Raw genomic sequence first — 15,915 nt, forward strand, 5'->3', positions numbered from 1 at the left:
TGATTCCATGTCAGTCACTTATCATATTCATAGGAGAAGTAACAGCATTGGCGGAAACAGGGTTATTTTCTGAACACCAACAATTTTTGATTCTGGTTTCAATTGGCATGACTTTGACAATCATTGACGAATTCAAAACATACAATAATTATAAGGCATCGGGTACTACGAGGGCCGTCAACCTACGATAACTCAGCAAAAACAGCATGCAAGCGACAGGCGGGTACTGCGCGAACAGGGCAACTGCATGTCCTCCGCACCACACGCTCAAGTCATTTCTCAGCATAATTCTGTCGTAATTACTTAAGGTAAAGTGATCTTCACGAACAAATCCCGTCGTTTTCGTCGACAGATCGTTCTTTCTCTTCATCGCCTTAACCCACTTCTTTCTTCTCGCTTTATTATTCGACATAAGGACGAATATTTTATTAGAATTTCGAGATGTATTTGAACGCATAGGCACCACGTAATATTTATTATTCGATATTATAAACAGCGCTTCACGTAGGTAAACATACCGTCTTCCTGGCGTACGTATACCGCAACAATCTGGAAGCTCCACGCCTCGGACGTTAGCAACTCTGTTTGGGGAGAAATGACGTCACTCCTCTTGGACACACTACTTTCGTTCGCACCCCCCACTCCTCCACTTTGACCTTTAATATCTTGAAAATTAACGCTTGTATTGAAATTTCCCCCGGTAGATATTCTTTCCTAGAGGTTTACTACATTTTGATATAGTTTTCAAAAAATGTGAAAATTCCCCATTAGTTTTGTCTCAATTGCTACTTTTCAGTGACATAAAATCATAATAATAATAATTCATATGATTTCATTATAATATGATGTTGATTTCTTCACTTCATTTTTTGCAATTATTGTACTTAAATCCCGGCGAAGCAGTAATTTATAATTTTTTTTTTTTTTTAATCCTTCCCACAATTTTCGTACATTTACAAAATATTCAGCATTATACTTTCAATAAAACACTCCTTTTTACATTTTACAACATTGAATTCCAATGAAAGCATGGTAAAACTATTTTCACTGAATGTTTCTTTCAAACATCATTTCTTTACGTCAAAAAATGTTTTTGGTCTATAAATTTTAACCTTGCCATTTCTAATTATTTAATTACTTACAAAGTATTTTTTAGAAAATCTCTCATTATTTTCATGCTTAATGTTTAAGTCACCAAATAATCTCTTACACAAAATAATTCAGTTATGTTTAATTTTCTCGAATAATTATACATACTATCATTAGCCGTTTATTATCAATTTAAAGATATTTTAAACTATTTTTGTGGGATAAAAATAGGCTGCAGTTGGTTTTTCAAGATTTCCCTTACACAGAATAATTTTTGCCACATTTTTGGTTGGTGTTTGGCCTCTATTAACAACTATGTAATATCTTATTGAAATATTTACTAAAATTGCATTCATTAAGTGCTTAAACTACTTTCCATTGATAGGTACTCCCGTTGTTTTAGGTGTGACTTTATGGAATTTACTGGAAAGTAAATAAACTTTGTAATTCCACATAAATATAAAATGTATGACCTAGGTTTGGACATGGCATATCATCATAGGGTACAAACTTTGTGTGGCATTGCCAAGTTTTCTTCTATGGAATTTCAAATGAAATCTAATGAACATAATAAAGGGTAAAGAAAACTTTGTAATTCCACACACAATACGTACGACCAAGGTTTTGATGTGGCTCGTACAACGTGTGATCTGGTGCAATATTTGTGATAGGGAACCTAATTTTTCTGGAGAGGTTTAAAGCTTGAGTTGAATACTGCTGACAGAATAATAATAATAAAGTGAACAAAATATATTTTTGTTAATCTTAAATGTCAATGTCTTTGTAATTTTTTATAGTTATCTATTTTCAAGTGCCTTGTTAATGTATATTTTAAAGTAGTTAATGATCTTATTCATTTTGTATGATGAAAGCATATCAAAACAAGCAATTCAAAATCATTGTTGTTGGCTGTGTTGCAGTTGATATCACCGTTCCTAAAAGCTAGTCAGTGTCATCCTTTAAGCATTACCTTGACATAGTAAAAAATTAAAAACTTATGTCTCGAATCTGGAAGGGAACAAACTTTCATTTGCATTCAGAATTGATACAAAAAATAAAGACTTCACAGAATACTGACTGGCTACATGAATCATGGTCAAATTGAAAGGCAAAATGAAAATCAGACCTTAAAAAGGGCATGACTTTTAAACTTGACTTCTTCTTGTCTCCTCTCAGGAAGTGGCTGATGATGCAGACTTGGTTTCCTCAATTCAAGTTGCATCCTGTACAATGGATTACAACGCTTCCTCCTTGTTAATATTTTTGCAACTTTCTAACTTAAACAATTGTTTGTCCTGATTTATCTTTGTGCCACTTTTTTCTCTAATTTTCACCTCCTGTTTGTTGGACCTTTAACGCCTGTTAGAGATTTTCATGGTCACAATTGTTCTTTGTATGAATTATTTTATTTTTTCTTTCTGAATAAATTTTTAGCTACCTGTATGTACTGGAATTACATCTTTATTCCTCCATATGATCAATACTATTGAGTTCCTCATTTCTGTGAATTTTTATATAACACATTCACTGTGCTTTTAATTACTATGCTGTGCCATTTTTTATTAGCTAAAGATGCTTTTAAGTCAATTGAATAAACAATAAATAGATTTGCTATCCATTCCTTTATATGCTAACCAAGGGCTAAAGGATGATCAAAAAATTTTATGTGCCTATTTCTGAGGTGCATGAAAATTGAAGAAAGTTTGAACAGAATAAATTCCCTCTGACTTAATTAACCAACAGAGGGTGTAACTTCTGTAAATTTTGCACTCATGCCCCTTATTATGAATATGTATATTAATTAGGCCAGAAAATCAATTTGTATAATCCTGTACATCCTCTGTGGATACACATGAATATTTCATGCATGGGTACTCAGATTTACATTTTGTAATACGCACATATACATACACCATGAGGGACTTTTGAAGCACTTATACTCATAAATAACAGATGTAATACAATCATATTCCATCATTTAACTATGCATTTGGTCACATATTTTTCATGCATTATTGATGTGGTATTGATTGACAGATATAATACAAATTCTGTGTTGTCTGGGAGGATGTGGTATAAATGTCACATTGAGCAGATCCATTGTCTTTTGGTACAAGCTAATATTTCCCTAAATATAGATCACTTTTCTCGTATTTTTACTTCATAGTTTATTTAAATGATCAAAAACATTGGAAACATGTTTATTTTGCATGAGTTATATTATGTATTTTAATATAATTTATGTAAATAATTTACAAATTTTTATTTGAATGTAAAGTATGTTATTAAAAATTCAACAATAAATTTTAGCGTTTCATTTTCTGTGCCTCATGTATTTTCCTTCAAAAGTGTCATGTTTTACAATGAACAAATTTGCTAGATTTTGCCACTGCTATTTCACAAATGCTACAAATATGGCTATATTTCAACTTATAATGTTTGTCATACAAATTTGTTAATTAAATATGTATAAGGAAAAATTACTTTAAAATTTATGTAAAAATTCCATGAAATTATAGAACCTTGAATTGACAAAATCCATTGATTAATTGAAGGGTAGGTACATTTAAATTACCTATATTTTTTCACGGAAAATAAATAAAAGAATTAAAAATATTTTTCTCTTACCTTGGAAAATGCATGGAAAAAATATGATGGTAAGTCAATTATTATCTGCAATGTAGTTATAAAATTTTATATACATAATACTACAATACTGCCTTCAAATTTTATACATGGCATCATAGCCAGAATCATCTAATTTGCAGACAACGTGCCACTTCCTCAACAGTTACTCGTCTGTCTAAGACAATCATTTCACAATGTTTTCTTCATTTGTGGCGGTAACTGGTCATCCAATTCCTCGTTTGTAACACTTGTGCGACCATTTTGGAATTTTTCAATCCATTCATAGACATTATAAGAAGCGCAACAGTGATAACGAAACTAACCAAGCAGCTTGAAACTTGCAAAAACATAACAACAAATAACCAAAGCATCTGTCATCAAAGTAAAACGATAGTATGTAGCAGGGAATTACTGGGGGGGGGGGGGGGGTTTAAGTGCAACAAATACTGGGGTATGTGGGGGTATGGTATACCCACCAGGATAAGAGGTAGGTGCAAGATTTATAAATTGCAGAATTTTAAGATATATGGTTCAAAATGGCGAGTTTTACACTTTCTGAGGGATATTTTATTAATCCTTACACTATGCTATTAGTAATATCAATCAAAATAAGTAAAATGAATTAAACTTAAAAATTTCTCTGAGCTCTGTTGGTGGTGGAGTGGTTGGAGGTGGTTTTATCCCCCTGCGCCACTGGTTTGTAGTACCAAAATAAACACAGGTAAAAATAACTAAATATAGAGACATATGTACCTAAATTGCAGATAATATTTGGCTTGCCCCCATACATACTTGAAAATATTGTCACAGCACTAAAAAGGTATTAGATACCACAAGTATAATATACCATAAAATTGAATAAAATATTAATCACTTTGTTGCAAATAAACTAAATATTTAATTATAGTTGAAATCAAGTACCTATATATTATTTGGAGTGGTAAACAGAAAAGCAATATTTTTTCTCCTGCACATTGACATCATCTTTAATTTGGTGCTACAGAGACTAAATGGTCTTTACCATAGTAACATGTTTCATTGGCTGCCTTTAATGATAATGAAGTGATGCAGCTTGACACCAATATAAGGTCAGGTATGTTTGGGCTATTGCACGCCTTAAATCTGACATACCAGGACTAGATTTCCTCCAAGCATTGTGAACCAATCTGCCAAGCATTGTGAACAAAGCTACATCTAAGAGCCAAGAAAAAATACTTCACCACCATTTTTTCTTCTTTCATAGAAATTCTCACATCAGTAATATTTTGGTCCATGTGATCCGTGCCGCCCATATTTTTATAGCACTCCCAAAACATATTCGACTGGGCCACTCTCCACTTTTTTATTCTGCAGTAACGGTCCACTTTTTTCATAGGGTAGACCCCATGACAAGTCGAGACAATGGAGACAACAGAATTATCCACCCACCTTGTAACGAAAACTTCATCAGCATCACTTTTATAGTATTTGTATGAGCCTCTTTCAGATTTTTGACTAAAGTTACTTTCTTTCAAAGGATAATCTTTAGGTAATCTATTTATTCTCTCTAAGAGTGCCTGATGCACCATGTCCACGGGAATTCAAATGAGTTAGGAGGCTTACGCCTGAAAATAAGTCATCAAAACATAGTCAAAATGGTCAAAATACTTGTTTTTCATACGGGAAATCATCTAACATCGAAAGCAAGGGTGTGGTGCATTTTCCAAAATCTCTTTCATATGCAAGGTTGGAATGTAGGTTTTTACCTTAATAAACATCAAAATCAACTAAGTACCCACTAGAAGTATTCAAACACCAGACCTTGCAACCAAAATGGATTGGCTTCCCTTGAATAAATTGCTTGCAGGAATGGATACTAAAATAATCAATCATACTCTCGTCAAAAGAGAGATTTTATTCGGTAGGAAACATCCTCCTGAAATGTTTTTTGAATTAAGTGATCAATGGATGTGTAGCTTCCATCATTTGTCTTTCGTGTCGGTCATGTGAGTGGTAAACAGAAAAGCAATATTTGTTCTCCTGCACATTGACATCATCTTTTATTTGTAACTGCAGAGTGGTGAGTATTTGTGTGTGAGTGAGTATTTGGTACTACCACTATTTGGTGGAAAAAATGGTGGTGAAGTCTGCTCAGTGTAGAAATTGGCGTACCTCAAGGAACATATTCCTCTGCATGGCTCCAGCGACCATTGAGTTGTAAAAATCCCCAGAATCTTCCCAGTGGCTTCACTTTAATGGAACCCAATAATAACCTCTTAAAAGTAAGATTCCAATGAAAACTTTCATCTCCTCCTCAACAACCAATAAATGTGGCATACTTACCTGATTCCTCCATCAGAAAATCAAAAAAGCTTTAAATTTTATGGGAAGTTTAAATTTGAAGATTTCAATAGGGATCCACCCAATCTGACTTTTAACTTAGAGCAGCATTTATAATTATATATTTAGATGATATTTCAGCAATGAAAAGCAATACCAAATACAATAATGTGATATCAATAATTTAGAATCATTATGTCAATATAGACAAAAAATAGTTGCAGTAACCTAATATACCTAATTAAGTAATGAAAAAATTGAAAATGTACTTACACAAAGGGAATGTCCATTTTCAGTGTTCAGGGATGGCACCGGGGAAGCAGGAGTGCTTGTAGGATATATGTTCACTCTCACTAGAAGAGTCATATACTGAGATAAAGCCCTAATCTTCCTCTTTCTGACAAAGTATAAAATTTCAGAATGTCCATGGACAATACCATGTGGTACATTTTTGTTACATTGAGAGGATCCAGGTTAAAAGATCAGCACCCAGCATAGTGATGGGTTAAGCAATTCTATTTTATATAAATAAACAGAGGCAGGGGATGCATGGCAACACAGCTAACTTACTCACATAGGTCGAACACACCACAGGGGTCTGAAAGAGACTGAATTTCCTGGATCCTTGGTCTGCATTTTGGTTGATTTTTAGGAAGTCACACGCCCCCTCCCTCACTCCAAGAAAACTTGGGCCTGCCTCTCACTCACTCAATATACTTGAAACAAACCATAAGAGGGTTGAAGTGGAGTTAAGAATTGCCATTGATGATGCAGAGATCATGTTCACTGAAAGAAAGTACTAACATCTTGGGGTTACAATTGATGGGAATTTAAGGTTTGCTGGACGTATAGATTTCATGTGTAAAAAGACTGCCAAGAAAATTGGCTTTCTATCAAGGATAAGCTAGTTTTTGGCAAAATAAGTGCAAGGAAAATTGATTATTGACTAAAGCAATAGATTAATTGTCTTGCCACATTTTAGGCTCAGTAAAACATTGTTTATGATGCAAGATTATATTGCATGAAAACTACAGACTACAAATAACAGAGCTACAGAATTATCCTTAAATGAGGCAAAATTAACAAGATTGATGTATTGCTTAGTCATCTCAATTGGCTAAACGTCCAACATTGGAATTGGAAATAGAAAATCTATTCATAAAATTAAACTTGAGCTAATGCCACCTTATTTAACAATTAATGAACACAAATGGTAATGTGTATTCATATATATGCCATCAGAGGTGAGCATAATTTTCGTATTCTTTTTGTAAACAAATCAGGTAGACAAAGCTCTGTATTTTTTTTTTATGTATTGCATCAGAAAATTACGTAAAGGGTGAGCTGTGCTTAGATAGATTTGAGGCAGAGGTAAGACAATGAATTGTAAATTAATGAATTTTTTGTTTTCGTGCTTTTGTAATTTGATGGGTAGAATTTTCTTTGTAATGAGAATAGCAGTATTTTTAAATAAAGGCTGATGGTGAAACTGATAAATTAGTACTTCATTAAAAGATTTACATAAAAGCTCATTTTTTTCCTCAAGGTTGTATCCAAGCTCTTTCACTAAAACCCTCGGCCACACACTTAACACTGCCAAACATTTAGCTCAAACTGAACTGGCCCTGATTATTATGCTCTAGGCAACAGGGAGACAACTGGCTGCACATAGACTGTAATAGACTACATATACCTATTGTACATAATATTGTAGAAATATAATTTTTCAGCAAGAAGAATCAATTTTAAATTTAAAAGAATCAATAAGCTTTTAGGTCAAATAGCTTCCAAACAAAATTACATGGGTTGCCAAGGAAGTAATACACAACAATTTGTTTCTCAGCCGGCAACAATGCGAAACATCACATATGCATTATCTGAACTTTCATGAATACCCGCGTAAAATTTCTGGCTCCTATGACAGATAGCATAGATGCAGGACCATTTCAAAATGGCTTGTGTGAGTTATGTAGGTTGCAAGCAGCAAGCCATCATTGAATTCCTCATTGTAGGGAAGGAAACTGTAGGGAAAATTCAAAAACGTTTGTGCAAAGTCTATGGAGTATCTGCTGTCAATAGGAGTACAGTTAGTCGCTGAATTCAGAAGGCGGTTTGGCTATGCTGCAAGATTTTCTGTTGTTGGGGACCAGAATATGGATTGGTGCCAGTAGGGCAAGCATGCCCCTGTTTTGCGCTGGAGGAGAGCCAGAAAACGGAACTGAGGAAGCATGGAAAAGAAGGATGTGTAGTTGAAAAAACATTCTTTAGTGTGTGTAATTCTCATTATGTGTAATGAATAAATGTCGGAGAAAAAAATATAGTGCAATACTTTCGGGGCAATCTTTGTACATTAATTTCAGCCCATGAGTGAAAATTCTATCAAAACGATACATATTTTTCATTCCAAGAGCTTTCTTGCTGTGGTGAACAGGAGCCCAGACCTAGAATGGGCTTGGATGCAACCTCTTCATAGAAATCATTATGCGAGGGAAAAAAATAACTTTTGTGTGGGGAGGGCAAATTGATGGAAATGGAAAGGCATGAATTATTCACGCAATTTCACATTGCTGCTGGTATATTTTGAATAAAGAGCAATTTTAATAGTCAAATTATATTCAGAAATAATACCAGGGTATCAATTTTTCTCTTGAAAGTATTAAGTCAGGTTATAAGTATTATTTTCATTAAACTCTTTGATTCCAACATACACATTTGCAACGTTTTTACACTGCGACTGTTTCAGAGTCAGTATGATCACAATATTTACTGTTTAAAAATACACTAATGAAACATTTTTTTATATCAGTGCAATTGTTAATGCAACAAACAAAGCATTTTCATCACACAAACCTCATGAGGCACATGGTTATTTTTTAGAAAGTAATTCATAAAGAACTATACTCTTACGTTCTCATGTTCACTGAAATACGTCTCGTCACTATAAAAAGTTATCCAACTGAATGAATGGGCTGGTAATGCAGAGATGCTATTCCTTTGACATGATCTTCATCTTCTGAGAATACATGACAAAGATAAAGAGGTACAATTCAAGCAAACATTATGCTTCCGATACCAAATCAGAAATTACAATTAAATGCAACACCACATCTCATCGAATGACATTTATACAATCTATTCAGTTGGGAAGTGAAGTTTTTTTTTCTTTAAAAACATTTTATACCATCTGATTCCTGACTTTTAAGTCATTTTGGCAAATGATCCTTCTAATATCCTCCAGTTCATAGGATAAAAATAATTTCTAACGTCTCTTATATTGACAAGAAATCTCTATTACATTCATTAACCAGCATGAAACAAGGTGGTAATGACAGACTAGCATCAGTTTTTAGTGACTTGCAGTTCACATTCATTTTTTGATCCTCATATTAGTTACTAGCATTTGAGATTCAACAACTTTACTTTTAACCAAATATAATACCTAATTGTGCACATAAATTGCTTTTTTTACATCAATTGCCTCACCAATTTGTTTCTAAATAGTCCTGGAATGACTTCATTAGCTATTTGAAAGTTCTCCTAGTATTCATGCTTTTTTTCAATATTATATTCTTTAATACACGCAATTTCACAGAAACACCTCAGATGTAAATCCATGTCAAGCATGGGATCGCCAAGGAAACCAAACCCTGACTCCTTTCACTTAATCAGCTCAGCTGATCAGAAAAAAAAATTCTTTCTTCTCTGGTTATTTAGTAACTTACCCTGAATGCTCTGGAAATATTTGCTCTTATCACCTTGATAATGTAAATCGTTACAAACATTTTAAACCATGAGCCTCATCTTAACAATTAAAATACTGAAATTAAGCGCAATTCCACATGGCTTGAATCACACGTCAAGGCCAATGTCAATCTCCGATTGCTTCAATCTTTTATAAATTACTCACCAATTCACATGGCCACATATTCACCCACAGTTTCCTCTTTTCATTCGTCATCTTGAGCCAAGCCGATTGCACGTCATTTAGTTAAGATATGTACAAAGAGAGGAAAGTGGCGAAAGATTTTTCACTCTGGCTCTTCCGAAAGAGACAAAGACTTCTCAAAGCCTTCGTAAGCCTCTTTTGTCAACTGAAGATTGTCAACTAACCCAAGTCTCCAATTGTATTCGCGTCAAGTTCATTTCAAAGTTTTTCTTGATTCAGTTGGCACTGTCACACGCCACACCATCACCGAGAGGCACCGTCACTTTCCCCTGACCAGACGATTTCTGGCCTCCAGAGCTGAGCTTCCTCCGCCGGATGCTCCCACCGAGCAAAGGGGGGTTCTTGCTGCTTCCGCCAGTAACGCCGCCTTTTGCTTCGCTCACGGCTCCCCTCCCCCCAAGGCCCTTCTCCCCCCTTGACCTGGCCGACGAAAACAAGAAGAAGCCTCGCTGCTTTGACGACGGGCTGGGCCCTCCGGATCTACCAACACGCTGGTGTTGCCACCACTTGCTGTGATCCCTCTGAAGCATACTGTCCAGGCTCCGTGCCAACGAACCCTCACTCGTGACTTCCTCCTCAACCTCACACTCATGGCCCTTCCCCTTCTTTTTGCGGGATGAGTGTGCCGAAGAGGACGACGCAGATGAGACTGCCGAAGGCGAAGCACCAGCTGTGCCGTTCCCCAATTCCTCTGGCGACCCTGGGGTGAGGAACGGTTTGGTTGGGTCCGCGGGGTCGATGTCGTCCGGGGCGGGAGAGGACTGACCGCCCCCCTTGCTGCTCACGAGGAGGGACCGCCAACCGCGGCACACTCTTCCCCCGTGTCCCTCCCTCCCCAGCGATGCAGACTTCCTCTGCATGGCCAGGGGCGATGCTCGGCCCCTGGTCGTGCCGGAGCAGTCCGAGTGGGGCCTGGGAGGCGTACCGGGAGGAGACGGAATGCCTTGTGCCATGCGCTTTCCGTGGCCTTCACTGCCACCACCACCAAGGGATAGTCTTTCCGTAAAGTGCCACAGACGGGACATGATGGAGTGGTTTCGCTTTGGCCGACCCGGCTGTGAACCGGCATCGCCTTCACTTTCTTCCTGGTCCGTCACCGGCACGGGTTCAGCCTGGGGGACGTCCTGCGTCGCCCTTGCCCTGCTACTCGCCGCCAACGACGCACCGTCCTCTCCCCCCTGAGCAGCCATCTCGCTCTCCCACTCTGTGCGGGCCCTCGATTCCACCCGTGACTCCCTCCTCTTCCGACCACCCGAAGGGGGAACGACGGTCGACGCACCCTCCGTCGATATCTTGAACTTGAGAGTTTTCTCGCTGACTTCCACCTCCGTCACCGTCTCCTCCCCTTCTTCGTCCTCGTCCTCTTCGTCCGAGTCGTCCTCGTCCCGCTCCTCGTTGATCGCCCTGTTCTGCGACTCGAGCATCTCCCCCAGCGACTCCTCGACCGTGCCATCAGAGCTCCTTGCCTTCTCGCCCACGCCCGAGTGCACTGCTGCGTCGTAGTCTCCCCCTCCATCGTACGACCTCGAGTGGGAGTGAGAGTGCGACCTCATCCACTGGAGACTGCGCTTGGAGCGCATGCTGTGCGCACTGCCCGATTTGGTCAGCAGGTGGCCTCCACTGTGGTGCACGGAGGGGACGTGGGGGTCGAGTAGGGCGGGGCCGGAGCCGTCCTCGCTGCTGGTCCCGATGTCCCCCTTGGAACTCCTCCCACCTCCGGAAGCGGCATCCATGCTGCGCCGGTGTCTCTCCTCTTTGGAAGCCTCGTTCAGTCTGCGATAATAGTCCAACGCCTCTCGGACAGGTGTGATGATCAAGTCCTGGAAAAAATTCCAGAGGAGAAATCTTGATAAGTTCAGCAGCCACAAAACCACAACCATGATCATCTATGTCAAAGGAAAGCAAACCAACTATTTGGCTGAATCACTTGCAAGTGAGTATAGACCTAGACTCAAGATAAAGTAGAGCAGATTTGAGCCAATATCATAGCATATAAAGTAATAGAAGTCAGGTTTGTTTATGCAAACTATAAACTGTTCGTTTTTCAATGGTTCGTTTTTTAGAGGCATTAAATAAAACTTTTAGGAGGCATACTTTTAAGCACCACATACTTCAATGCCTACTAATAGATGTTGAATTCTCATGAGCTGCAAAGAATATTGACAGATAAAATGAAACATGACTTTAGTATTGCACTTCCAGCTTACCAGCTCTGCCTCTGGACTTAAACAGGTGAACACATAATTCATAGGGAAAGAGTTAGCATCACACACTACCTGGAGTTCTGGCAGCAAGTCACCAAGCGCTTCAAAGAGAGGAAGAACGACATATCCGATGAAGGAGCACTGTGAGGAGGGCTTGGTGACCTTGTCCCGGTCCATGAAAGGTGTCACAGGCAGGCCTTCCATTTTCTCTGCATCACTTTGAGAGAAGAACTCCTGGAAGAAGAAAATGTCATTCACATTTTTTTTAGTTTATACAGTTATTAATCTGCATAGTCACAATTGGTACTATTTGTTAAAATGTTAAAATATAATTAATCAATTGCTTCAAAATCATTAAAAAAATTCATAAAAAGAATTGCAACCAATAAATTATGGAAAATAGGTAATTATTATAAAATATGATTTAAAAATGTTCTCACATAATAGACAACAATGTACAATTCAAAACTTACAATAAAATGTCATTCACATTCAAACGAAAAATATTTCATGATATTCATGAAATATTTTTCGTTTATATTTTCTTATTAGCCTGTAGATTATCAGGAGGTGCTTATATTATCAGAACACATAATAGCTTTGGTGGCTCTTAAAGAGTCATGTCAATAGAGAAGGATTAATATGTACCTCATTTTGATATTATGAGAGAACAATAAACCATCCAAAAGGTCACCATTTTTTTCAATAATAATATTAGAAAATCACTCTTCAATTTTGGAAGGGAACATGGAAACATATTTAGTAAGAACATTAACATACATCCGTAAGATTCAAAAATATGCCTTATGTGAAGCGTATTAACATTGAATTTATGGAAACAAATGGTACCCACAATTAAGTAATCACTGGTGCAAGTTCCATACTTTTGCTCACCACGCCTCTATCCAGGCTTTCAGCAAATTATACCATCCTCATGGTAAGTGCCACGCCATGCTGGAGGTGCAGTGATTAAAGGTGTGGAAATTGTACCAGTGAATATTTACTTTAAGACGGATAAAAATGACTTCATTCAAGGGCAGCCAACATGATCATTAATGATACAAAAATACTGATTTCAAATTACTGAAGAAATAGGAATTTTCTAAAACAATTCCTTTAGAACTGTCACTAAAAGTGCCATCATGTTCCATCAGAACAATGGAACCACCATTTGAAAGTGCATTCTAACAAACAACGGTACCAGGGATGCCAACTTACAAAAATTATTGGGGGGGCCCAAACCGGGGATCTTGCCTCGGGAATTTTCATAAGTAGTGAGTTTTAAGTTTTTTAAGCATTTTAGAAGAGTCATATGATCAAATCCGATAACTTGAATCTCGATATCTGGACACTCTGGGGAAAATCAACAAGCCTGGCAAATTTCTTTCCTCTCGCCCATAGCAAATTTTAGAGGGGACTCGAGCCCCCTCAGACCCCATGGAGTCGGCGCCACTGAATGGTACCCCAGAATCAAATACGACGATGCAATCACTAAAGTGTTAATGGCCATGTGCTGTTTAATGAATTAACATACTGCGCATGATGCTGACATCTCAATACCACAACAGTCACTCTCTAGCGTAGACGTACAGGAATAAAGAAAAAAAGTCTCAATGCTAAAATGCTCACATTCCAATGTTTACATTAATGTTGTTACATTATAATTTACAAGCCTCATTAAGAAATAGCAGTGCCAACCTGCCTGTTCCACAGTTCTTACATGAATACATGGAAGATATGTATTAATTTATCACTTCCTTGCAGTAAATGCGATTTCCACTTCACTCCATTCACAAGGTAGCACCAAGATGCTCATTTTTTCTACTTGTAGGAATTAGCGTGAGCTTTGTTAGTGTATTGCAAACATGAATGCACTCTGTCTGAGGTAGACTATGTAACGTGTTTTTAAAAGCATGCATCCTGTCATATGAGCGCCAATTTACTTGTCTCTCTACACGAACCTGATGGCGAGAATTTTTGGTTTCATACTACATGACCCCCTGTCTCGCACCCACCATGGCAGGTGTCAAGAACAGCAGGAATTGAATAATCCACACCACATCATAGTGGCAAGAAGGTGATTTATGGCTGTAGTTGAAATGGTCCGGTGGCACTGAATGCGACAATGAAATGCAGTCCTTCGAAGTAAGTTCCAGCTACAATTGCCCCTCTTTGGCATATTTTTACCCACAACTTTACACAATGTAAGGCTGCAACACTAGATTTTCTTGGATATTACACTATTACTGATATGTACCACTTCTTTTTTACATAACGCAACCCAAGTTTCGAAGAATTATCATCATCCTCAGACACAAAATATGATCAAAATTTGCACCAGAAGATGATGATAATTCATCGAAACCCAGGTCGCATTACGTACATAAGAAGTGGTACATGTAATAGTGTAATATCGAAGAAAACTTATAATGGAATACCACAAAGTTAATTATGAGTTGGCAAATTTTGCAACACAAGGACCAAGTCTAAAATGTGAGTGCAGATATTCTGCATTGTACGCACCAAACCCCATCCTTATGGCACTTGGTATGTACGACTAAGATAGACCCTAAAGTGAGACCATGCAGACATGCTACAAACTGATGTTTTTAAATACAGAGGAACATCATGCCTGGGTAGAGGAATTCAGATTGAAAATATGTGCCAATATAGGCAAACTGCCTTTGGTTTAAACACGGTTAAAAATCTAATGTTTAAAATGTTACTTTAACTTATCAAATATATCTTATTTAACTTATCAAGCAATACGTCCATTCATTATTATAAGTAACGAACAATGACAAAAAATTTACAACCAAAAATCTACCTTAAGCTTCAAAACTGTTTAAGTAGACACGCCTAAATGACAAGAATCTATGTCATCCACCCGGAACGCTCGGGAAAAAAGTGACGAAAATTCTCTCCAACCGAACAAAATATGTTTATACATATAATAAATATATATCGCCATTTTGGTTAACCACTGACTCATTGATACAAACCTACAGCCCAAACGGTGATGGATGTGGGTATTTGGCTTACTGGACGTAAAATTTTTTTAAAAATTCATCGGGAGAAAAAATCTGAAAACTTTGAAAAATTGATTAGTTTTCGAGATACATCAACTTGAATTAACATGGGAGCCTTATGGGACTAAAATGTTTTCGCTTTTATTTTGCACTTTTAAACTTCTGAGGAACATGATATTCAATGGACATAAACTAGATTTTTTGGTTGATTTTTTGGTACGGTTGCCATTGCGGCAAATTGATATTTAGTATTTTTTATTATTTTTTGAACGTTTTCTATGCTTTTCTTACGGAAATTTCTTAGGATTTTTTTTGACCAACTTGCAATAATCGTACAACAAATTCCTTGAAATATAAGGTGGAGGACTTTTTGGTTGATTTTTTGGCTATCTTGGAATTGTCATACGTCGAAACAAATCCGAGGAATAAACGATTTCGATTTTACATCATGATGGGCCAATTTTCAAACTCGGATTTCGGTCTTGAGACATGTGCCATATAAAAATTTGGAATCTCCATGAAAAACCTAGCGTTTAATCCTACTATCCCCATAACCCTCTTGGTTAATTCATAATTAAATTCCGAAAAATGTCCTGCACGTGAAAAATCATTGTCGCCATGTTTTTGTGGAGCATACGATTTTGAATATCTTAGCAACCATTCAAGCTAGATGACTGAAATTTTCAGGGTAATACTTTTA

The 15,915-nt window shown here is 37.2% G+C and overlaps 1 protein-coding gene across 1 annotated transcript in view; it reads right to left on the reverse strand.

Moving 5' to 3' along the window:
• Positions 1 to 8,702: 8,702 nt before the first annotated feature.
• LOC124163721 (high affinity cGMP-specific 3',5'-cyclic phosphodiesterase 9A) overlaps positions 8,703 to 15,915 on the reverse strand; it is an 870,491-nt gene continuing 863,278 nt past the window's right edge. Inside the window, exons 13-14 of the mRNA XM_046540795.1 lie at positions 12,259 to 12,420; positions 8,703 to 11,802 (exon numbers count right to left, since the gene is read on the reverse strand). Coding sequence (XP_046396751.1) covers positions 10,198 to 11,802; positions 12,259 to 12,420 — 1,767 coding nt within the window. The 3' untranslated portion in view covers positions 8,703 to 10,197. The remainder of the gene's footprint in view (positions 11,803 to 12,258; positions 12,421 to 15,915) is intronic.

The sequence above is a fragment of the Ischnura elegans genome, chromosome 8 (assembly GCF_921293095.1).
Source record: "Ischnura elegans chromosome 8, ioIscEleg1.1, whole genome shotgun sequence".
Taxonomy (NCBI): Eukaryota; Metazoa; Arthropoda; class Insecta; order Odonata; family Coenagrionidae; genus Ischnura; species Ischnura elegans.